At 41.8% G+C, this 26,069-nt stretch overlaps 1 protein-coding gene across 1 annotated transcript in view; it reads left to right on the top strand.

Annotated features, from left to right (window-relative positions):
* The first annotated feature begins 398 nt into the window (after positions 1-398).
* The window catches only part of LOC126158314 (uncharacterized), a 51,643-nt gene continuing 25,972 nt past the window's right edge, over positions 399-26,069 (top strand). Inside the window, exon 1 of the mRNA XM_049916434.1 lies at positions 399-478. Within this exon, the coding sequence (XP_049772391.1) occupies positions 399-478 (80 nt within the window). The remainder of the gene's footprint in view (positions 479-26,069) is intronic.

The following is a 26,069-nucleotide window of genomic DNA, read 5'->3' as shown; positions in this document are numbered from 1 at the left end:
CGTGCACTGAAATATATTCTCTTTATTTTACCTGATTTGCGGTTCTCTCATTTATCGTCAGTCTTGGTCGCCCGCTCGACCTCTCGTACATCATCATCGTAAACAGATACGCCAAAGCTTCTTCCCTCTCACCGCACATGCACATTGGTGTTAGAATCGCGATACGTCCCCACTGTTCGGTCCATAGGGCGACTGCTTACTTTTGTTTCATGTTTGATGTTGTCGCAGGTTCTATTGTTGTCGCCCTGCTGCGTGGCGCACCTGTCGCCGCGCCGCCCAGAGGCGCCGCCCACGTTCGCCTTCGCGCATTCTCCTCCTGCCGCCTAAGTTAGGGTAATGGCCTCAGCCCCTGGGAACGTGCTTCCACCGTCAATGCCGCCGCTACGCTAGTACCACGTATGTACGGCACTCAGCTGCCGTCGCCGTCGCCGTCGCCGTCGCCGCCGCATTTCGCGCGTCGCGACACGACGAGTGTACTGTAAGTGTTGCTATGTACTGAGGCACTGAGGCCATTTGCACAGAGAAGAGCGTGCAGTGCGAATAGGGACTCTCAGATTAGTAAATTATCGTATAGAGCTAAATTTTGCATTTTATGCCTGTTGTTTGGAGGTGTCTTTATTTAGAAGTATGATTTGAACACTAAATTTTTGTGAGCATAGTTATTGCGAGATAAGCTGAATGTGTATTTGTTCCTAGGTAAGCACTTCAGATGTATGTTCGTTGGATAGTTAATGCCTGTGTAATTTAAACACAGACTACAAATTTGGAAATTTGTGGTAAGGTGTTATGAGATCAAACTGCTGAGGTCATCGGTCCCTAAACTTACACACTACTTAATGTAACCTAAACTAACTTACGCTAAGGACGACAAACACACCCTTGCCCGGGGGGAGGACTCGAACCTCCGACGGGGAAAGTCGCGCATTCCGTGACAAGACGCCCTAGACCGCTCGGCGACCCCGCGCGGCAAACACATACTACCGTTGGACTTATGTACTGCAGTGGATTTGTTATCCTTGTTTTAAATTCCATTGTCGTTGAAGTGATTCATGGTTAGTTGCCTTGATGAGAAGTTCCAGTGGGTATATTTTTGAGAGTTTTCAGTTAATCTCCAGAAATATGTAGATAGCAAAACATATCTGGCAAGCACAGAGTCTCCCAGCCGTTCATGGCGTTATCTTCAGTTGCGTTTTCGTGTTACGATCCATCCTACTTTGTTTAAAGTATGTTCCTACTCCTTCCTCTACAGAGGTGAGCGCCTCAAGGGCTGTATATCTCCCTGTGCCTCTAAACCGCATCTGCAATGTTTCCGAAATTGTTGGCGCACTAAATCCTTGTACTTTGATGAGAGTGTGTTTTTATTGCAAGATCATTCAGAGACGCGAAATCAGCGCCTACATCTTGTAAGAAAAGCGACAAACTGTTGAATTCTGACGACCCTGGTATTGTCGATCAGTTTACCATTTGTGCTAGGCGACTTGAGGCCCCAAGTGCATACACAGTCGTAAATACACGATTAGCACTTGTGTTGTCGAAACCGACAGGACGCTGTGTGACATGCTGGATTGCGGAACGACAGGGATGAATTTTGCCCGTCTTCTCTTTATCTTCTTTTGCGGTTTACTGCATTTTCTTTCTCCATCTTAAAGTTTGTCTCTGTCCATGCCTTCTGTTTTCCGTAAGTGGTAGTTGATTAAATGGTTAAATCAACGCACGAAGCTAAGATGTATTAAGTGATGCACCGTAATAGGAGTTATGATGAATGGTGAAGGAGAATTGATTTACTGGTAAGTAAGGATATATGATGACCTTCGGCTGTTAGTCCCCTGAGGGCAGTGAAGTTTTGTTCATATGACGAGATGTATGAGGTATTTGTGAACAGGAAAGAGATCCTGTGGTCAACATGGCTGAAGGTAATCATATGCAGGCAAGAGCTCCTGCGTCAGTTGTTTTAAGTGATTTTTTTGTTGTTCAGATAGTGTTTTGTGGTGGAAGCCGAGGAGGTTACAATGAATGCTAATGAAGGTGCTAATTGTATGAGAGAAGATGACTGAGTGACGTTAAATCGTCTATGTGCAGAACCATTAACAATGATTCATTTTGCCGCGCAGCGAGCTTCCTGTTGAGGAACCATTTTTTTTTTTTTTTTTTTTTTTTAGTCGTCCAAGTTGCAGCTTCTGTTACATGTGAACACTTACTATAACCAGAGACCGCGTCCGCGTCGTACAACACAAGACATGGAACGGCACAGTTGTCGCCTTGGTATAAGCCAGCCACATAAACACGCTACCACTACACTTCCTCTTCTCCGTCTTAGCTATCTTAATGGCACAGGTTTTGAGTGAGCATAAATTGTAATGAACTTTATGGAAAAGTATTCCGTAAGCTTTTGAAATGTGTTTTGTCTACTGCCTGTGTTTTTTAAGTCGCAGGTTTCCTGTAAGAATTTATTTGGAACAATATACTTGTGCTGTTGACTGTTATATAGTGAATAAGTTTCAAGTGATAATTAACGTTAGTATTTTTGTGAGAAGAATGGACCAGCTGCATACCTATTTGTATCTTGTGAAAAGTTTAAGTATTTTGAAGTATTTAAAGGTACCCTCCCTCACCTACTGTACAGGTCTTTATTGTTTGATGATATTAGGAAACTTGCGTTATTCAGCATTGTTGTAGAATTTGGATGTACTGTAGCTTTTTGTTGACAAGGATTTTGTGTCTTTCCTTTCCTGAGAATACATTAAGTGTACCTTATCAAAGCCTTTCTACAACGATACTTTTTACAAATCTGCTTTGGCGAGTGTTCCGTTTTGTTGTCAAATGTAATATGGGCAGCGAAGCCCCTCTTTGGACGTCTGTATTCTGTCTGTCTTTTATTGTTCAATAGATAGTTATACTTCTAATTTTCATAACTAATGTTACATTGCTCTGCAAACGTGCTAATTCCATTGTCGGTTTAGAAGTATTTATTTCAGTATTTTCTTTCAACGCGCCAGTCATATGGGTTGAAAGTAATTGCGCTTTTTTTTAATTCATATGTCCACTGAAATGATCGTTTCCCTTCAGTCTTTCTTTAAAAATTTATTTTTGACCAATGTCCAGCAAAATAATAAGCAATCGTTCACTACTTACCTGGCGTAACTTAAGTTGCAATATCCCTTGAAACGTCGGTCCCTTTCGTTTCAAAGCATGTTTTATCCTGGAGCTTCTCTGTTGTGTCAATAACTTCCACACAGGCCATGAAGGCCGAAAGGACCGACCGGCCGCCGTGTCATCCTCAGACCACTGGCCTCACTGGATGCGGATATGGAGCGGCATGTGGTCAGCATACCGATCTCCCGGCCGTACGTCAGTTTCCGAGACCAGAGCCGCTACTTCTCAATCAAGCAGCTCCTCAGTTTTGCCTCAAAAAGGCTGAGTGCACCCCGCTTGCCAACAGACTGGATGGTCACCCATCCAAGTGCTAGCTCAGCCCGACAGCGCTTAACTTCGGTGATCTGACGGGAACCGGTGTTACCACTGCGGCAAGGCCGTTGTCTGTTGTTCTGTCAATGCAAATAATAAATTCCCTCTATGGTGGCCAACGTTTCCTGAATTTGACGTTGCTGAGATTACACACAGAAACTAACTCGGACACCACTGAAATCTTAAACTGTGTATTCCTTGTTTACTGTCTGAGGCGTTAGAACTCCATTTCTGCTATTTCTGTTTCAGAACTGAAACGAGTACTGAACTGATCCTTCTTAAACGTTGTTTCCTATCCTGCGTTGCAATTCGTTTTTGTCATACAAATTTCATGTATGAATTTGGCGTCACCCTGTGCTGATTATTATCGATGTTTAACCTGGTCTCAGATGCCGTAGTAACTCGCTGTTTTGACACACACTTAGTATTATACCGCCGGCACACGCCTCAACATGTATTTCCTTCAAGGACGCTTGCTAGCACACTTGTACTGTGCCGAGTGCTGGAAGCGCAACGTCCCAGTCAGCCCTCCCGTCACTCGACCTTCCTTGCGCCTTCGGCAACAGTGAGCCGTTTATCTCCTCGTATTCCGTCCTGCCCCCTGTCCAAGTCTTACTCGTAACACACAGCGTCTCCTACACCTTACGGTGCTGTTGTCCGCTCTCTCCTCTCAGGCAGGACGTGCGTTATGCCGCAGATAATACCCCCCCCCCCCCCCTCCATCGCCCTACTAGAGAGATGCGCCATTAAAGCACATACGCACATCTCTTCTTCTCCGCAGTGCAAGCCACGTGCTCTTCTCCCGTCAGTCGGAAGTTTGTATAAAAACAATTCGTTCGCTTCTGTCACTCTGAACCACATTCTAGTTATTTTATTAACTGATTATAAACTCAATTCATTCTTTCTGTTCTTTTATGTGAAGTTCTATGAATAGGTCGAGAATATTTTTAATTGTTTTGTTGTTGTGGACGCGTACTTAAATTACCATTTCTGGAGTTTTACCTGTGTATTTCTCCATGCCTACAACTTCGTTTCACAGTCTTATTTTATACCATATGAAGCCTCCAGATAATATGAAAATTGTAAACTCTACGAACAGTTGACAAGAAAGATATAGTTTCTTGAACTTTGTCAAAAAAATGGTTCAGATGGTTCTGAGCACTGTGGGACTTAAAATCTGTAATCATCAGTCCCCTACAACTTAGAACTACTTAAACCTAAATAACCTAAGGACATCACGCACATCCATGCCCGAGGCAGGATTCGAACCTGCGACCGTAGCGGTCACGCGGTTCCAGACTGAAGCGCCTAGAACCGCACGGCCACACGGGCCGGCTTGAACTTTGTCGTCTTAGAGGAAAAACTATGTTGTAATTGGTACTTATTTTCAATTGATAATGTAGTAAGTGCTGTCTTTGATCTTGCCCTTCAGTTGTTCTTGTAGATCATAGTGGTTGAGTGACATCAGCACTAGATCTTGTACTTCCTTGTTGTATTTTCGCGTTTTACCTCCTTGGTTTAAAGAACATTGTTAATTTGTCACGAGTTTTCCTGTCAAATTGACACAGAGTACTACCATGCTTTTGGTGAGATAGTGAGTAGTGTTCTTCCGCAGGATAATGGACATGAACGGTTTACCACAGATCTGATCCCTCTAATACTTTTGCCTTATGTTCTTTTTATAATTATGATGTAACGACGTGATACATGTTGATAATTTTATTTTGTGCTTCTGGTTCGATAATCATTTAAAGTAGTGTGTGTTTCCTACAACTGAAACTGCATTATGACTAGGAAGTTCTTACACGAAGTGCATTCGCCACAAACATATAAAGTCATACCATACTCTCATTTCGCAGATGGACAATATTATGTCGAATTTTGAACTGTAACTTACGAGAACTGTAGAAGGTAACCACTTATGAATTCAGTATTATTTGTTGTGTAAACCAGTATCCATTCAGATCACAAATTGGTCACATTTCAACCCTGTTAAGTTTCAGTTATCTCAGTTATGACTAATTACTTTACGTGGAAAACTAAGTGATGTGATTACCCCCATTAGGTAATTTAAAATGGTTTTCAAGTCAATGGTTTTCTTTTTCTTCTCTCAGATTTTCGCTATTACTGGGCTTTATTGGCCATTTCCAACGACGTATGGAAAATTGAGGCAGCGACAGTTAATCAGATTTTCCAACTAGTTTGTACTACAATTTTTTCCGTGGAACTACTGCATCACTTTGCTGTAGGTGTAATATTGCACTGTGTCTCTCTTTCTGTATACTCTTATTTCAATATGCCATGTTTTGAAATAGCGTTACTCTATAAGGTAATATAAAATGTCTTAAGGTAAGTAAACAGTTTTAAAATTAGACATTCGTGGATCTTGTTGTGTAGACTTGGTTATCCCCTGATTTTATCCATAATTCCAGCATCTTGTCAGTATGAGAAAAGGTATTCTACTTATATAATTTAACATAGATTAATGTAGATAAGTTTTTCGTGTGGTTTGCGGTACACCATCTCCTTAACTTCCTAATAGGTTTCGACATTTTAGTGAAATTGTTAATATTTTATAGCCTGCGAAACTTTGTGCAATTATTGCCCATAACTAATAGGCGGAGGACGTAGCAAGATTTCACGTATGTTATTACTATTTGTCAAATGTACTTAATTCAGTTCTTACACAAATAAGGTCCAATGTTTTTCATTGAGATGATTTATTATGTTTGTGACCCAAAGACAACGAGTTTTTTTAAATTTATTTATGAATTTGGCCAGCTATGGACCGCATACAACTTAAGACTTATGGTGTTTCTTTTTCTTTCGTTCTTCCCAGTACTTCTTCATTTTCTCGCCAACTGCTCGTCTCTGCTCATCTGTCCACACTCTCTTGGGTCGAGGTTTTGGCGCATCTTCTTCATAGTTTGCGTTTTCTATAAGTAGCCTAAAGTTATTCCTGTCACGTATTATTTCTTCAGTAACACCTATTTTGTTGGCGTCTTTCTTTACTGCTTCTATCCATCCTACAGTTTTTTTCAGCTTACTAACGTAATCAAAAATTTTCTTTGTAATCTGTGTTTCTTCCATTCTTTTTAAATGTCCATAAAATTTTAGCCGTCTCTTCCTCATTGTATCTGTAATCTTTTCTGTATTTTTGTATAGGTCTTCATTTCTCCTTTTAATCCACCTATTTTCCTTGTTTTTCTCAGGACCTAGAATTTTTCTTAATATTTTTCTCTCTCTTTCTTCTAGTTCTCTTAATTCGCCTTTCTTATTCAATGTTAGGCACTCTGATCCATATGTTGCTTGTGTCCTAATAACTGAATTATAATGTTTAATCTTTGCTTGTATGGATATGGATTTCTTATTGTAGTAGTTTTGTGTTAATTTATATGCAAATTTCAACTATTTTATTCTTTCTTTATTTGTTGTGTTATCCAGTCCATTGGCTTGGATCCACTCCCCCAGGTATTTGAATCTATCAACTCTTTTAATTTTTCCATACTTTGTTTTCATAAACTTTTCTGTATTATGTTCGTGTTCTATATACTCGGTTTTTTCGTAGGATATTTTTAGCCCAGTCTTTTCAGCAATCTCGTGTAACATATCAAGCATAACTGTTGCGTCTGTTCGGTTTTCAGTTATCAATGCCATATCATCCGCAAAGGCTAAACATTTTACTTCAAATTTGTTCTTTCCTTGGCCCATGCTTATACCCTTTGTGCCTCTGCTTTTTAATGTGTTTTCCCATGTTTTTACTACTTTATCTAAAACCAAGTTAAAGAGAATTGGGGACAGTGCGTCACCTTGTCGAACTCTGTTTTGATTTTGAATGGTTCAGAAATTTCGCCTTGAAACTTAATTCTTGATGTTGTATCTGTGAGCGTTTGTTCAACAAGTCTTCTCGTGTTTTCATCTATCCTTGATTCATAAAGTATCTGGAATAGTGTTTGTCTGTCAACTGAGTAGTAGGCCTTCTTGCAGCCTACGAAAGTAACTACTGTACTTTTATTTTGTATAGCTCTCACTCTCAAAATTGTTTTTAAATTAAGAATCTGTTGTGCACATGATCTACCTTTTCTAAATCCTGCTTGATAATCTCATATATTAGGTCCTGCTTGTTCCTCTATTCTATTTAAAAGTGCTTTAGAATGTATTTTGTATGTCACTGGTAACAAGGATATGCCCCTGTAGTTGGTGGTGTCTGTTTTATCTCCTTTTTTATGGAGAGGGTGGATCAATGCTTGTTTCCAGTCACTGGGTATGATTCCTTTTGTCCAAATGTCTTTAATTACTTTGTGAATTTTCTGACATGCGGATAAGCACCCTAGTTTCCACATTTCTGCCACTATCCCATCCTTACCTGGTGCTTTGTTATTCTTCAATGCTTTGATAATATTTTCTATTTCTTCTACTGTAGGTGGTTCCGACGGTGGATTTTCATGTTGTGGTTTTTGAAATTGCAACCTGTCATTAGGCTCCTCACAATTTAATAGATTTTCAAAGTATTCAGCTAAGATTTGGCAGTTCTCTTTATTGCTTAAAACCATTTTTCCATTTTTACCTTTAAAATGTAAACTTGGTGACTGGAATCCTGTTAAAACTTCTCTGAAAGTCTTATAGAAGTCTCTAGTGTTGTTCCTTTTGAAATCAGAATCCATTTCTTCTAATCTGTCTTTGTCATATTTTCTCTTCACTGATCTGATGATTTTTGCTGTCTTTTTCCTTTCTTCTTTAAACTCTTCCCAGTATTCGTGTTTCTTATTACTGTTCCATTTTTTCCATGCCTTTAGTCGATTGTCAATTGCTTCATACACAGCTCGTTCCACCATCTGTGTTTTGGTATTCTTCGTGGCTGTCCCATTTCTTTAACTGACTCTATCATTGTTTCCTTAAATTCTTTCCAATTATCCATTTTTCTTGTGTTTAGCATATGACAGAATTTGTCCTGCTTGTGCAGGAGAAATTTAGTGTTTACTCTTGGAAATGTTCTTGGTTTTGGTTTGTTTGGTTGGAACATGGTCTTTATTTCTGTCAGATAATGATCTGAGTCTATGTTTAGGCCCTTCCTCACTCTGACATCCAAGATTTCCTTGTAGTTGCAAGTCGTTTTTGCCACATGGTCCAACTGATATTCACCTTGATTTGGATTAGGCGATACCCACGTTTTTTTCTTTCTTGCAAGTTTCCTGAAACATGTCGACATTAATTTTAGTTTAAACTGTCTACAAAAATCTGTGAGTCTTTCCCCATTTCTGTTGGTTCTTGCATATGCTGGATAATCTCCAACTACTGATTTAAATTTTGTTTCTTTGCCAACTTGTGCATTAACGTCTCCCACTAACATTTTTATATGTTCTTTTGGTAATATGGATGTTTTGTGTTCAAGCATTTCCCAAAAATCTTCCACTTTGTCAACATTTGTTCTGTTATGTTGGTTAATAGGTGCATGTGCATTTATAATAGTGTAGCGTTTATTGCCTGACTTGAACGTCAGAAATGAAATTCGTTCTGATGGGGAGCTAAAATTAGTTTGATTCCGTAAGTTGCTGTTTGACCATAAATGCGGTCCCTAATATAGTCGTATTATTGGAATTTTTAATGGCTGATTTTCCTTTGTAGATCCTGTATCCACCTGATTCAAATGCATTTTCATTCAGATACCTTGTTTCTTGAAGAGCTAATATAAGTATGTAGCGTTGATTGAGAGTGTCTGTTAGGTGTTTTAGTTTTCCAACTTTCATAAGTGTGTTGATATTCAGAGTCCCCAGTAGTTGTTTTTTCTTGGGTCTTATCTTTGAAGAAGTACTAGGAAGCTCCGACTCTTCCTTACATGATGTTCTAGGCTCTCCAGAATCCAAAGGCCTAGTTGCACCGCCATGAATAGCGATGGAAGATTAGTTACTTCCTGGAGTAGTTTTCATTTTGAAATTTACCATCATGTCTTAGGTTAAAGTTTGGTTTGTGGGAAAGGTAGTTGAACCTTTCGATGATAAAAATTCAAGCATTTAGCTTAGAATTATAAGTGAGGCCGCCACTAACATGTGGGACAGACGCCTTTTGCAGCCGACCACTGTGGGAACAGACGCTACAGTCTGGTGCTTTTATACAAAAGCCTGCCTCTTCCGCCAGTTCCGCCGTTCTGATGATCGCCGCAAACACTGCCGTTGAGGTCTTCACCGTTCCCCTGGCAAGGGACCCTCACGAGGTACTACCACCCGGGCCAGGTGAACCAAGGTTTTTTTAACGAGGTGTTACTCCTCCCCCTCCTCCTTTTTCAACCGGGCTTGGGACCGGCTTTTAGAAAATTAAGTATTCTGTAATGCTGTTGTACATTTTATAATTTAATATTTGTTCGCTATGTAGCAACGAGATTAATATTTGCCAGGCAATACAAACGACTTCAATTTTTTGGAGGCGCCTGTAAGCCATTAAATGATCAGTACTGATTCAATTCGCCACTATCTACTTTGTACGACACTGAGTTTAGTACTGCAAGTGCAAATTAATAATAGATTTTTTCCCTGAATCTAACAGAAACCATAATAGCTCATTCCTCTTCTGTGAAGCTCTATGGCATGAGTTACATTCGTTTGTACCGTTTATTTTAAGATCTGATTATTTGAATAATAATGATTTCAGTTATTAAAGAGGTTATTTTATTTATGCACAAAATTTGAACATTTAATATTTTATTATTTCCTTATATGATGAAATATGATAAACTTCACTATGTGTAATCCCCTTCAACTTACACAAAATCCAAACGATTGTAACAGACCCCTACCATAAATTTTAAGGCCCCTACTATGGCAAGCTGTCATTCTGGAGAGTCACTCACACCTTTTTGTAAACAATGTGAGTCACACACCTCTGGAAGAGGGAAGAATGTACAAGGTGGCAGGCATTCCGGAAATATTGTAGGGAAATGGTTTAAAAATTTTATTACAAAGGCCTCAGTCAAGTCTTTATAAGTTTTTTCCCCGTGTAATTCAGCTTTGCCTACGTGACATAAGCTGCCTGCTTCTCAGAACGGAGACAGTTGTGACCGGTTAAAGCTGCTGTCAAGCGACGCCTGCCGCCCTTTGCTTAAATTGTTAGCGAATTCACGCCACGCTAGTAGCGTGCGTGGAGGGTGTCACGTGTTTCAAATGGCTTGGAGCACTATGGGACTTAACATCTGAGCTCATCAGTCCCCTAGAACTTAGAACTACTTAAACGTAACCAACCTATGGACATCACACACATCCATGCCCGAGGCAGGATTCGAACCTGCGGCCGTAGCAGTCACGCGGTTCCAGACTGAAGCGCCTAGAACCGCTCGGTCACAGCAGCCGGCGCGAGTCACGTGTATGGACATAGGAGGGTTCTGCACGGCAGAGCGAAGTTGATTCTCTCTCATGTGATCCAGACTTCTAACAGAACAGGCGTCTTTCTTGGGAGGCAGAGCCTCTGGCCCTGCGCTCCATGACCGACCACCAGCAGAAGTTAAAATAAACCGCCTCCCCTCCCTTTGCCCACTTTAATTAGTTATTCCACCTCCAAGACTGGCCTACAACTGATAACGTCTTCCCTAGGCGCACCCTTTGTATCCTGTGCACTGAAATATATTTTCTTTATTTCACCTGATTTCCAGTTCTATCTTTTAACGTCAGGCTTGGAAGCCCACTCCTAAGGCCTGGCGGCTCGACCTTCCGCGCTTTGCCGTCATTAGCGGTACGCTATAACCTCCCCCTCTAGTCTTTCGTGTAAACACATTGAACTTAGTTACATCAGAATCAAGCGAAGAAACCAGACAGACGCAAACAACCGTTCTGTCGTAGAAGTGATGATGCAAAATATGAAACGGAACAAAATTGGACAGAAATGTCCAGATAAGAATTGGAAGATAGTCTGGAAAAATCTCGCCACATATGTGTTATCAAGTAAAGTGAAGGGCTCCTGCTACGAAGTCGCCAATAATGTTATAAGTACAAATTAGAAACATTATGCTATTGGTTTATGTGACACAAATCTATGTCAAAAATGCCTTCTTGTTGAAACGCTCTCACACAGATTTACATGTGGTCGTTATTTGGATATATTGAAGGACATCAAAAGAAAAATAGCTTTGCTAAAACGAATTGATAGTAAATATGTAGAAATCTCCGACTTGTTGATTCCAGATCAGGTAGCTTATGCCTACATGAAAAACGACGCCATAGTGTGGCTTTTCGGGAATTATGTCTATCATATTATTAACAGGAAAGGAGATGACAGCCTACTGGAGTTTCAAACGTACATCGAAAAAGAGTATTTTCGCACACTCTCATTAAAAGATCAGAAAGTACAATTTGGAAATATGTTAAACATCAATTTCCAAAAGTCGGGTGTACGATAAGAAACATGTAACTGTTCAGTTTATTATTGTGGTACGTGTAGGGATGATGGCAACAAGTAGGGGATAGCTGCTGAGGGCGAAATACGTTGTGGACTTCGTGGGCCCCGAGGCTATTACAGTAGCCGTGAAGGCCTCAGCAGGACCTTGAAATGTCATCCTTCACACGCTGGTTGGTTGACACTGCAAATAATTACGAACGAAAATGACAAAGTACTCAAAAAGGAATTAAAACTCGAACTAAAGACTCGAAAAATGTAGGTGGACGGTAGAGGTTCTGTAAGCAGAAATCCATAGGTCGCCGGTTCGTATCCGGAGCGGAGGAATCATTTTTATAGCTGAACCTCGGAAGGAAAATTGACACACAAAGTGACGGTTGTTCTTCACCTGGAACGGGAATTCTCCTTTACCAGACTTAATCTTCACGACGGTCATTATCGCAAGGAGGAGCCCGAAGCCTTGACGTGCAATGATACAATTATGATTATTCAAGAGACAAAAGAGTAATATATGAATGACTGAATATTAATACTATAATCAATTACACTGGGGCCGTGATACGGCTTATATCTATATATATATATATATATATATATATATATATATATATATATATATATATGTTGTTGTTGTGGTCTTCAGTCCTGAGACTGGTTTGATGCAGCTCTCCATGCTACTCTATCCTGTGCAAGCTTCTTCATCTCCCAGTACCTATTGCAACCTACATCTTTCTGAATCTGCTTAGTGCATTCATCTCTTGGTCTCCCTCTACGATTTTTACCCTCCACGCTGCCCTCCAATACTAAATTGGTGATCCCTTGATGCCTCAGAACATGTCCTACCAACCGATCCCTTCTTCTGGTCAAGTTGTGCCACAAACTTCTCTTCTCCCCAGTCCTATTCAATACTTCCTCATTAGTTATGTGATCTACCCATCTAATCTTCAGCATTCTTCTGTAGCACCACATTTCGAAAGCTTCTATTCTCTTCTTGTCCAAACTATTTACCGTCCATGTTTCACTTCCATACATGGCTACACTCCATACAAATACTTTCAGAAACGACTTCCTGACACTTAAATCTATACTCGATGTTAACAAATTTCTCTTCCTCAGAAACGCTTTCCTTGCCATTGCCAGTCTACATTTTATATCCTCTCTACTTCGACCATCATCAGTTATTTTGCTCCCCAAATAGCAAAACTCCTTTACTACTTTAAGTGTCTCATTTCCTAATCTAATACCCTCAACATCACCAGACTTAATTCGACTACATTCCATTATTCTCGTTTTGCTTTTGTTGATGTTCATCTTATATCCTCCCTTCAAGACACTATCCATTCCGATCAACTGCTCTTCCAAGTCCTTTGCTGTCTCTGACAGAATTACAATGTCATCGGCGAACCTCAACGTTTTTATTTCTTCTCCATGGATTTTAATACCTACTCCGAACTTTTCTTTTGTTTCCTTTACTGCTTGCTCAATTTACAGATTGAATAACATCGGGGATAGGCTACAATCCTGTCTCACTCCCATCCCAACCGCTGCTTCCCTTTCATACCCCTCGACTCGTATGACTGCCATCTGCTTTCTGTACAAATTGTAAATAGCCTTTCACTCCCTGTATTTTACCACTGCCACCTTCAGAATTTGAAAGAGAGTATTCCAATCAACATTGTCAAAAGCTTTCTCTAAGTCTACAAATGCTAGAAACGTAGGTTTGCCTTTCCTTAATCTTTCTTCTAAGATAAATCGTAGGGTCAGTATTGCCTCACGTGTTCCAACATTTCTACAGAATCCAAACTGATCTTCCCTGAGGTCGGCTTTTATCAGTTTTTCCATCCGTCTGTAAAGAATTCGCGTTAGTGTTTTGCAGCTGTGACTTATTAAACTGATAGTTCGGTAATTTTCACATATGTCAACACCTGCTTTCTTTGGGATTGGGATTATTATATTCTTCTTGAAGTCTGAGGGTATTTCGCCTGTCTCATACATCTTGCTCACCAGATGGTAGAGTTTTGTCAGGACTGGCTCTCCCAAGGTTGTCAGTAGTTCTAACGGAATGTTGTCTACTCCGGGGGCCTTGTTTCGACTCAGGTCTTTCAGCGCTCTGTCAAACTCTTCACGCAATATCATATCTCCCATTTCATCTTCATCTACATCCTCTTCCATTTCCATAATATTGTCCTCAAGTACATCGCCCTTGTATAAGCCCTCTATATACTCCTTCCACCTTTCTGCTTTCCCATCTTTGCTTAGAACTGGATTTCCATCAAAGCTCTTAATATTCATGCAAGTGGTTCTCCTTTCTCCAAACGTCTCTTTAATTTTCCTGTAGGCAGTATCTATCTTACTCCTAGAGAGATAAACCTCTACATCCTTACATTTGTCCTCTAGCCATCCCTGCTTAGCCATTTTGCACTTCCTGTCGATCTCATTTTTGAGACGTTTGTATTCCTTTTTGCCTGCTTCACTTACTGCATTTTTATATTTTCTCCTTTCATCAATTAAATTCAATATTTCTTCTGTTACCCAAGGATTTCTACTAGCCCTCTTCTTTTCACTACTTGATCCTCTGCTGCCTTCACTACTTCATCCCTTAAAGCTACCCATTCTTCTTCTACTGTATTTCTTTCCCCCATTCCTGTCAATTGTTCCCTTATGCTCTCCCTGAAACTCTGTACAACCTCTGGTTTAGTCAGTTTATCCAGGTCCCATCTCCTTAACTTCCCACCTTTTTGCAGTTTCTTCAGTTTTAATCTACAGGTCATAACCAATAAATTGTGGTCAGACTCCACATCTGCCCCTGGAAATGTCTTACAATTTAAAACCTGGTTCCTAAATCTCTGTCTTACCATTATATAATCTATCTGATACCTTTTAGTATCTCCAGGGTTCTTCCATGTATACAACCTTCTATCATGATTCTTAAACCGAGTGTTAGCTATGATTAAGTTGTGCTCTGTGCAAAATTCTACCAGGCGGCTTCCTCTTTCATTTCTTAGCACCAATCCCTATTCACCTACTATGTTTCCTTCTCTCCCTTTTCCTACACTCGAATTCCAGTCACCCATGACTATTAAATTTTCGTTTCCCTTCACTGTCTGAATAATTTCTTTTATTTCATCATACATTTCTTCAATTTCTTCCTCATCTGCAGAGCTAGTTGGCATATAAACTTGTACTACTGTAGTAGGTGTGGGCTTCGTATCTATCTTGGCCACAATAATGCGTTCACTACGCTGTTTGTAGTAGCTTACCCGCATTCCTATTTTCCTATTCATTATTAAACCTACTCCTGCATTACCCCTATTTGACTTTGTGTTTATAACCCTGTAGTCACCTGACCAGAAGTCTTGTTCCTCCTGCCACCGAACTTCACTAATTCCCACTATATCTAACTTTAACCTATCCATTTCCCTTTTTAAATTTTCTAACCTACCTGCCCGATTAAGGGATCTGACATCCCACGCTCCGATCCGTAGAACGCCAGTTTTCTTTCTCCTGATAACGACGTCCTCCTGAGTAGTCCCCGCCCGGAGATCCGAATGGGGGACTATTTTACCTCCGGAATATTTTACCCAAGAGGACGCCATCATCATTTGATGATATATATATATATATATATATATATATATATATATATATATATATATATATATATATATATATATACGTTTTCCATTACTGAAAGTTTTGTAATAGGCGGCATTATTTTGTGCTCTGTGCCGACAAATTAAACCAACTTGATTTTTAAATAAAGTTAGTAGAGTACTTGCCTGAGCAACGCAAGATCCCGAGTTCGAGTCCTAGTCTGGTATACAATTTTAATCTCCCCGGAAGTTTCATACAACGCACACTCCGCTGCAGAGTGAAAATTTTATTCTTGAAACATCCCCCAAGCTGTCGCTAAGTCATGGTCTCCGCAGTATTCTTTAATCCTGAAGTGCTACTCTTGCAAACTCCGCAGGAGAGCTTCTGCCAAGTAAGGAGTGTAGGAGGTGAGGTAGTGGCCACAGTAAATCTGTGAGGAAGGGTCCTGATCTGACCTTAGATAGCTCATTTGGTAGCCCACGTGTATGCAAAATGCGAAAGACCCAAGTCCGAGTCTCGGTCCGGTACATAGTTTTAATCTGCCAGGATGTTTCATCACAGTGCACATTCTGCTACAAAGTGAAAATTTCATTCTGGAAACATCTCCAAGGCTGTGTCTAAGCCATTTCTGCGCAATATACTTTCATTCAGGAGCACTAGTATAGAAAAGTTTGGCAAGAGACATTCTGTATATTTTGGAGGATAGGAGGCGAGGGATTGAGGTACTGACGGAAGTAAAACTGTGAGGACGGGCCGTAAGTGGTGCTTCGGTTGCTTAGTTGGTAGAGCACTGGCCCGCGGAATGAAAAGATCCCGCCAGTACATCCTTTCCTATGTATGTGAGTTCATCATCTCGACATGTACTGTTATAATCGATACTTTCTTAGTAATCACTTAATAACTGACTCGGTAGATAATGTAGAAAATGCGAGTTCAGTCGAATGTTTTTTATGTAGATGGGCGCAGAGGACAGAGCAAGACATCTTTCCTCGATACTTATATCCTAATCCTTTCATCATAGAACACGGACCTAGAGTGGAGAGCAAACTGCCAAACAGCAGTGGAGCAACAGCAAATTATTGATAAATAATTTAGATACGTCCAAGTAGATTATTTTGTGATACTGCAATCAACTCTTGCTCGAGTGCTACACTTAACGTCAGCCAGGCAGTTATTTACATTACACTTTTTTTTCTACGTTTACACAGTAAGCACATTCACAGTTGAAAACTATGGAATTATTTTTTTCATTGTCAAAGTATCTTACCCCGACATATGTGTGACGTACGTATGATGTACAAGTGGTGTTATTGTGGTGTATATGCTGGCGTAAAATATTATGCAGATGTGACGCGCGGCTGGTTTGATGCTGTCGCGTCGCTACGTATTTCCACATGCACTGGTGCAATGCCTTTGTGGGGCAAGAACCTTACCGGCATAACGCCAGTGTGACACCAATTGAAATCTGGAGTGTCATGGACGCGATGCCGGTGCGAAGCCATCAGATCATTCGGATACTTTTAATGCACTAGCTAAATGGAGAGCATACTGCTTGCTTCATCCTCATTATTTATAAAAGACCTTGATTTTACAGACCATGCTATGATATTACTATTGTCGTACTGTCAGTGTAACTTACTACATTGACGATTTCTAACTATTGCATGTCTAAACGCCAACAAAAATCAGTATTTTCAATATCCTCGTCCACGTTGTGATGTAAATTGTAATGCAGTCTCCAATAAAGACAAATAGGAGAACAGGCAGCGGTCATGTCAGCACCAATAATAGTAGCAGTGTTAAAACTATACATTATGCATGTTTAAAGAAAGCCCTTTTATAAATTGCGTTTCTTGCTGCTAACGAGTCAGAATAGCTGTAGAGGGCTGGAGGGAAATAACAGCGATATTTTTGAAGGGAATGTAATGTTTTCTGGTTCAGTTACTTACATACATTTATTTGCAATAATTACTTTGTAGCACAGTATTTCAAGAAAAGTTTTCCTCCATATGCATTAAATTCGGCCTGTATTGCATTGAGCCCATACACTGGAATACCTTTCATGAACAGTCTCTATGGACTTGATAAGTTCTACACTTAAAGACTTTGGTACAGGGGGGGGGGGGGGGGGGATACAGGCATTTATGCACCCACTTGGTACTTACTGTGCAAATACTCAACAAATTCATATTATGTTCCTCTTACAGATGGGCTCAAATGACACAACCTGTTGCAATTCATAACTCACAATCGTAGATTTAAGTATAACAAAACTTGAATGTTTTAGATATATGTTCGTTCACCATGAATTTAATTCCTTATTATACATTTCTACTACAGACACCTTACGACCAAGCATGTGAATGTCAATCAGAGTGTGAAATGCATCATACTCGTCTGTCATTTTCATCTTTATATATTCCATCATGCCACAAATGTAGTCCCTCTCGAACCATTAATATAGACATTAGCCCTAACGACTTGTGCGATTTCCACTTCTATTATCACACGAAAGTCACAGACCAGTGATAGGCCCTCATTCACACTCTTAGATTCACTTGCAGTCACGTTATAAGTGTTGGCGAAAAGCAGTACTCTTCTGCGGCACAAGGTCCAGCTGCGGTTGTGGTGCTCAATAATTCAACAACACCGAGTTCGAAAGCTGGGATAGAAATTCTATGGACTGCTGGCACTGATACTACGCTAAAACAAAGTCGAACAACATTAGGTCTGCAAGGTCGGGAAGACATTCTGTGGAAAGTTTCTGCTTGTGATACTGCTGCTACTGCTGCTGCAGTTCAGACAGGAACTTCTGCGAGTCCTATCTGTAATAATAACAACAAAAACCCAAGTATAAATGTTTTTAATTTATGAAAATAGGCCAGAGCATCAGTAAAATACACGTGCATAGAACCATCATAACATTAACGCCACGTTGGAGTGTTGTGATGCACGCATGTAGAATTGGTGGATTTATGCTAATGAGAACTACACTGTTAAAGCAAAAAGAACTGACAAACACTTACTGATAGTCTGCTTCTTCTCAGGTGATCGCTGCTGCTGCTGGTGGCACTTCATACTGGATGAACGTACAGATGGTAAATGACAGCACTCGCACAGTCAAACTATAAAAATGAAAATTGCTCGAAGAGTAGGGCGGCATTGGTGCCCTGGGGCTAGTCGGCATTTTCTCAAAACGAACGCAATTGGCCACAGGGGAGATGGGATGTGGGGAATTCCGCGAATAATAGCACTGCCCAAGCGCCGGATGCTTCTATCAGGGGAAAGAGCTCACGCTAATGTCATTAATTCCAAGAATGCTGATTTCAGCCACTTTCGGGCCCATACAGGCAGTGATCATCTACTTCCAACGAGCCCTAAATTTCTTATGAACATAAAACTGTATGCGATGACATTTTTCAATACAACGTTAGTCAATCAAGTGCATGTTTTTGACAAATGACAAAATTTCACAATGACAATTGTAAGCAACTGCGTGTGTAACTAACATATAACATGCAAAACTGATCACATTTTTAATCGAATACTTATCTTCCAGTTCGAGTAAGAAACATTATGCCAAGTGAAACTGCTAAAAATAAAAGTAGAAGTTTTCTTTTTTGTACGAAAACTAAATCTTTGTTTTAAAAACTATCTCTAGAAATAAGCTAGACCGCTCTCATTTACACCAAATATTTTCACAGTTAGACGATACTCACAATGAACTGGTTCCCGAAAACACTCACAGAAGTCGATAGATAATCGGTTGCATTCAGATCACGCCTTGCATAGATTTTATTTAAATGATCACTTGTCACTAACCAGTTTTTGTTGTCGGTCGAACAGGAAAAGAAATAGACGCAAAACAGCGTGAGCTATAGATCAAACCGGCCGTAAACAGTGCAATTTGAAGATGAGCGATTAGGCGGAAGCCGATGACGTTGCTCATTATGAAAAAGATAAATAGCTGGTTGTTGACTGCTTTCTGCACGTTTATGATATACTCTCGGAGTTTCTCAATCAATTCCAGCACACATATAACAATACGCACTGGTCGCGTTTCACAAACGAATAAACCTACTCGGCAAAACGAATTTCTGACTGGCTTGCTTGACTCCTGAATGACACGCCAGACGGTTTAGGTTGCCTGATAAAAATTATTTTCTTTGTTAAGTTCCACCGTCCTTTTAAGCTGGTAGCGGAGGTTCGTGCACACTCAATTTTGTTAACTCACGTATCATTAAGATAGCTGCCTTTTGAGAAGAAAAATGTCATTTTTAAGGTATTATGTAAAGCAAAACATCACCAGCAGAGTTTTCAAAACCTTATTGCTCGAGACAAAGAACTGTCTGTATCAAAATCGTTCTACGTCAATGCAAAATGAGATATAAGAAAAATGAGGGAACTCTATACACCAGTCTAAAGAAGACTGCTTATAAAGCTGTTAGAACAAGAGAAAAGACACACAGATAGAAATTACCAAAAGTCTGAAAGGAAGTGATTAACCAGTTCTCATCTCATAGAAAGTAAAGTATTAGGAAAGCGCTAGTTCACGCCTTTCTGAATAATCAGGCCAAGTAGAAAAGAAGGAGAAATTGTATAAATGCCATACAGCGAGCACAGACAGATTCATGAGATAAGTTCTTAAGTAAAAAGGGCTATGAAAATGTTGGCTTCAGAACAAGTAGAACTGAACTACCTAGGAGAAGTAAATAGGTCAAACATAATAAAAAATTCGAAAATGAACATGATGTATCGTAATGTACGCTTTCAATAATCAAATTCGATCTACGTCGTATGAATACTAAAGATTTGCAAAAAGCTATAAGGAAGATGAGGAACAAGAACAGATCTTAAAATTTTATAGCATTGTGGGTATGAATTTCGTCCTGAGTGTCGACTTACATCTTCGAATTTTCGGCCGACGTTTGTTTAGAGATTTTAGGTGCGTTTCGCCAGCACGAATGGCTGGTCTGAGCCTGCCACTCGTGCTGGCCAAACATCAGGAAGATCGATAAGCTAACATCATCCGAAGATCCGAAGACAAGTGGCCACTAACGCCTCGACAATTTTGTACGAATTTCGTAGTCTACTATTTCGCCTCTTGCACATTTGTTCGAAGATTAGATCCTTGAACAGTGTCAGACTTCACTTGAAATTATGTACCGATCGAGATATCGACGCCACGTTTGAAACCAGTAACTGAGTCAAGCATGCACAACAATATAATAAGGAAGGAAACGATGATACCGTTCCACAAAACAGCTGCTATTCAACTAAGCTTCGTGAGGATACTCTGTGAAATGAGGTCTCTTCGAACTGTGAAAGAATGTTTTAGGGAAGCCACCAACAAAGACATACGAAAACCGTTAACTGTAGACAGTCTAATTGATGAAGTATGTGCGTACAGGAAAGTTGAGGTAAGTATCCAACAGGAACCGAAACCCTCGGAAAGCTTTTTTGCATCTACATACGTACTTCGCAAGCCAGCATATAGTGAGTGTCGGGAGTATCTTGTGCCACTACTAGCCATTTCCTTCCCTGTTCTACTCACAAATAGAGCGAGGGAAAACCGCCAGCCTACATGCCTCATAGGAGCTGTAATTTCTCTTATCTTACCTTCGTCGTCCTTAAGCGAAATCTATGTTGTTTCTAAATTCACTTTTAATGCCAGTTCTCTATATTTTCTCAACAGTATTCTGTGAAATGAATGTCGTCTTCCCTCCAGGGATTCCGATCTGAGTTTACGAAGCGCCTTCGCAGTACTCGCGTGTTGCTCGAACATACGGGTAACAAATCTCGCAGGCCTCCTCCAAATTTGTTCCATGGCTTCCTTTAATCCAACACGATGATGATCCCAAACACTCGAGCAGTATCCGAAGATGGGTCGCACAGGTGGTCTGTTTGCGGTCTCCTTCCACCCATCCCTAAAATTCTCCAATAAACCGATGTCGACCATTCGCCTTCCGTAATACGGTGTTTACGTACTCGTTCCATTTCATATCGCTTTGCAACGTTACGCCTACATACACTCCTGGAAATGGAAAAAAGAACACATTGACACCGGTGTGTCAGACCCACCATACTTGCTCCGGACACTGCGAGAGGGCTGTACAAGCAATGATCACTCGCACGGCACAGCAGACACACCAGGAACCGCGGTGTTGGCCGTCGAATGGCGCTAGCTGCGCAGCATTTGTGCACCGCCGCCGTCAGTCTCAGCCAGTTTGCCGTGGCATACGGAGCTCTATCGCAGTCTTTAACACTGGTAGCATGCCGCGACAGCGTGGACGTGAACCGTATGTGCAGTTGACGGACTTTGAGCGAGGGCGTATAGTGGGCATGCGGGAGGCCGGGTGGACGTACCGCCGAATTGCTCAACACGTGGGGCGTGAGGTCTCCACAGTACATCGATGTTGTCGCCAGTGGTCGGCGGAAGGTGCACGTGCCCGTCGACCTGGGACCGGACCGCAGCGACGCACGGATGCACGCCAAGACCGTAGGATCCTACGCAGTGCCGTAGGGGACCGCACCGCCACTTCCCAGCAAATTAGGGACACTGTTGCTCCTGGGGTATCGGCGAGGACCATTCGCAACCGTCTCCATGAAGCTGGGCTACGGTCCCGCACACCGTTAGGCCGTCTTCCGCTCACGCCCCAACATCGTGCAGCCCGCCTCCAGTGGTGTCGCGACAGGCGTGAATGGAGGGACGAATGGAGACGTGTCGTCTTCAGCGATGAGAGTCGCTTCTGCCTTGGTGCCAATGATGGTCGTATGCGTGTTTGGCGCCGTGCAGGTGAGCGCCATAATCAGGACTGCATACGACCGAGGCACACAGGGCATCATGGTGTGGGGAGCGATCTCCTACACTGGCCGTACACCACTGGTGATCGTCGAGGGGACACTGAATAGTGCACGGTACATCCAAACCGTCATCCAACCCATCGTTCTACCATTCCTAGACCGGCAAGGGAACTTGCTGTTCCAACAGGACAATGCACGTCCGCATGTATCCCGTGCCACCCAACGTGCTCTAGAAGGTGTAAGTCAACTACCCTGGCCAGCAAGATCTCCGGATCTGTCCCCCATTGAGCATGTTTGGGACTGGATGAAGCGTCGTCTCACGCGGTCTGCATGTCCAGCACGAACGCTGGTCCAACTGAGGCGCCAGGTGGAAATGGCATGGCAAGCCGTTCCACAGGACTACATCCAGCATCTCTACGATCGTCTCCATGGGAGAATAGCAGCCTGCATTGCTGCGAAAGGTGGATATACACTGTACTAGTGCCGACATTGTGCATGCTCTGTTGCCTGTGTCTATGTGCCTGTGGTTTTGTCAGTGTGATCATGTGATGTATCTGACCCCAGGAATGTGTCAATATAGTTTCCCCTTCTTGGGACAATGAATTCACGGTGTTCTTATTTCAATTTCCAGGAGTGTATTTGATCGACGAGACTGTGTCAAGCAGTAACTACTAATACTGTATTCGAACTTACAGACTTGTTTTTCCTACACATCTGCACCAACTTACACTTTTCTTTACATTTAAAGCAAGCTACCGTCCGTCACACCAAATAGAAATGTTATCTTCATCTTGTATCCTCCTACAGTCACTCAACGACGACACCTTCGCGTACACCATAGCTTCATCAGAAAACAGATGCAGATTGATACTCACTCCGTCAGTCGGATCATTTATGTATATAGAGAATTACAGTGGTTCTGTCCAACTTCCCTGGGGTATATCTGAAGATACCCTTCCTGTGATGAACGTTCGCCGTCGAGAACAACGAACTGGGTTCTGTTACTTAACACCTGTTTGACCTACTCAGCTATGTGGGAACCTATTCCATATTCCTAGTTAACAATCAACAGTGGGGCACCGTGTAAACTCTTTCCGAAAATCTGGGAATATGGATGGAATCTCCTTGTTACCCTTCACCCATGGTTCGCAGGATATCATGTGACAAAAAGGCAAGCTGAGTGCCACAAGAGCGATACTTTCTCAATCAGTGCTGATTTGTGGACAGAAGCTCTTCCGTCTCAAGGAAATTTATTATATTCGAATTGCGAATAAGTTCAAGAATTCTGAAGGAAAGCAATGTTAAGGATATTGGTCTGTAATTTTGTAGGTCCGTCATTTTACCATTCTTATATACAAGATTCATATGGGCTTTTTTCCAGTCGTTTGTGGCTTAACATTACGTGAGAGATTCACGATAAACGCAAGCTAAGTAAAGGACCAAAGCCGCAAAGTACTCTCTGTGAAACCGGTTTGGGATTCCATCCAGACCTGGCGTCCTATTTGTTTTCAACTCTTTCAGTTGCTTCTCTGTGCAAGGGATACCTGTCACTGTGTCCTCAGTACGTCAGTCCGTACAACGGTCAAACGACGATATAGTTATACGATCCTCCTCCACGAATCATTTCTTAAACACGAGATGTAAAACTTAGGCTTTCCTTTTGCTATCTTCTACTGCCACACAAGAATGGTCAACGAGTGACTGGATACAAATAGTACCTCTTAAGGTGCTCGTAAAAGCGCCCGATTTTACTTAGGACCAGAATTTTTTCGGGTTCCCGACAAGATCTTATGCTAAGGTATGACTGTGGTTGTTGTTGTATTCTTCGCGCATCGATCATTTTACAGACGCACGAACTTCTTCTAACTTTTGCCTGTCGTTATTTGCGTGTTCTGTTTTGAACCGAGAGTGCAACAATCTCTCCTTCCTCTTGTTTCTGAATTTTGTTATTAAACCACGGAGAGTCTTTTCCATCCTGAATCTATTTACTCGGCACATACTTCTTCAGGGTGCGATTTACAATCTGTTTAAAAGTTGCTCATAATTTATCTATGAGAGTGCGACAGTATCTCCTTTCTCAGCAGTTTCCGATTCTGTTATGAAGCCAGGGTGCGTCTTTTCCTTCCTTAATCTATTTCTCGACACATGCTTCTTCAGCGTTCGGTTTACAATCTGTTTAAAATTTGTCCATAAATCCTCTACGTACGTCATACTGAAACTAAATGACGTTCATTCATTTACGAAATGGGATACTAATGACTGCTTATTCCCTCTTTCTAGCAAAAACACTCTCCTAGTCCTCTTCATGGATTTATCAACATTAATAACCATCTTCGCTATGATGACGTCTTGATGACTAATCCATGTCTCTTTACTGGCAACGTCGATAAGGTCAAGACTGTTTGAAGCTACATGGTCTAAAATAATTCCATTATGTTGGGATGTCGAACTAGCTGATCAAGACAGTTTTCGGAAAACGTGTTCAAAAGTATTTCAGAATACTGTTTCTAGCTATCCCCTGCAATGAATCCACAGACGTCCCAGCGCACATCCATGTGCACTCCACAAGTACTCTGTTACCCGAGCAGATGCTTACTCTGTGTGCTCCACCCCTGGCCTATCAAGAGGTGTCCTACAATCCTTCACCCCGTAACGCATGTCCAAAAAATGCTGCCAAGACCTTTTCAGATTAGACGGGGAATTGATTCAGACGCTCCACTCTGCTCCAAACCGAAGGACCCGCATCAATTCAGGGAAAGATGCTGGTAAGTTATCTCTACTTGTACTCCGCACACGAGGACAGCAGCTTTTACCCGAGTGCATGAACAGAGGATGGCCTGAGAACCCAAGCAACAGATGTCATTAGTGCCGACGTGAGCCACAATTTGAAGACAACATACTGCATGCTCGATAGCTGCAGGCAGGGCCTCCTCCGCATATCGAAGAGGTCCCCTGGCAGACATACCGAGAGGACATTAGATCTGTTTCCAGCACTGGACGCTATTTCCCCAAGGTGTTGGTCAACACGCCTAACATTGGTGCTCCCGATAACTAGTAAACCTCTCCCGTGTGAGCCTGCGGCTATCGAGCGTGCAGGGTGCAGTCGTCTGTAACTTTTGGCTCACGTCGATACCAACGACATCGGTCGCTTGAGGTCTCATACCATCCTCTGGTCATACGGGTGGGTGAAGATTGTTGATCTTGAGCGTGGATTGCAAGCGGAGCTGGCAATTAGCAGCATCTTTCCCAAAAGTGATGGGGCAGAGTGGAACGTATGAACCAAAGTCTCTGTCGATTCTATAACGGCGTTGGGGGTGGAGGAGCGGCTACCTATCTACTCACAGAAATAATGTGCGACCAGACGGCCAGTCTCCACTTTGCCTCTCCACCTCGAGCGACCCAGACGCGTTACAACCTGCCATTCACCCTGCGGTGACGGCGGATCGACCACGTCGGGGACAATGCAAGGTGCCTCGACCGCAATGCCCGTAGGCAAAACAAGCGACACCTGAGGCATTCCACGCGGAGCGCCAGAATCTCTGGCACCGCCACATCCCGTGGCAGCAGTCTGAAATCGGCTGACCGTGGCCAATAGCGTCTTCAGCTGTTCGCGAACTGAGATCATCTCCTCCAGCTTCCGAATCCTGTTTTCAGATCGCGGACTAATAGTAGGGGAGACCAGGTACGACCAAGAGAACGACGGGCATTGGTGGCGGCTGTTTAGCGTACTCCTGAATGAAGATGACGACGTAAAACTTATAGCTGTTCAACATGATCAGATTATGGCAAAGACAACTCTTTTTACATTCCGTACTAGGCTCAAGGAC

The sequence above is a fragment of the Schistocerca cancellata genome, chromosome 2, assembly GCF_023864275.1.
Source record: "Schistocerca cancellata isolate TAMUIC-IGC-003103 chromosome 2, iqSchCanc2.1, whole genome shotgun sequence".
NCBI classification, from domain to species: Eukaryota; Metazoa; Arthropoda; class Insecta; order Orthoptera; family Acrididae; genus Schistocerca; species Schistocerca cancellata.
This window is presented reverse-complemented; position numbering and strand designations above follow the sequence as displayed.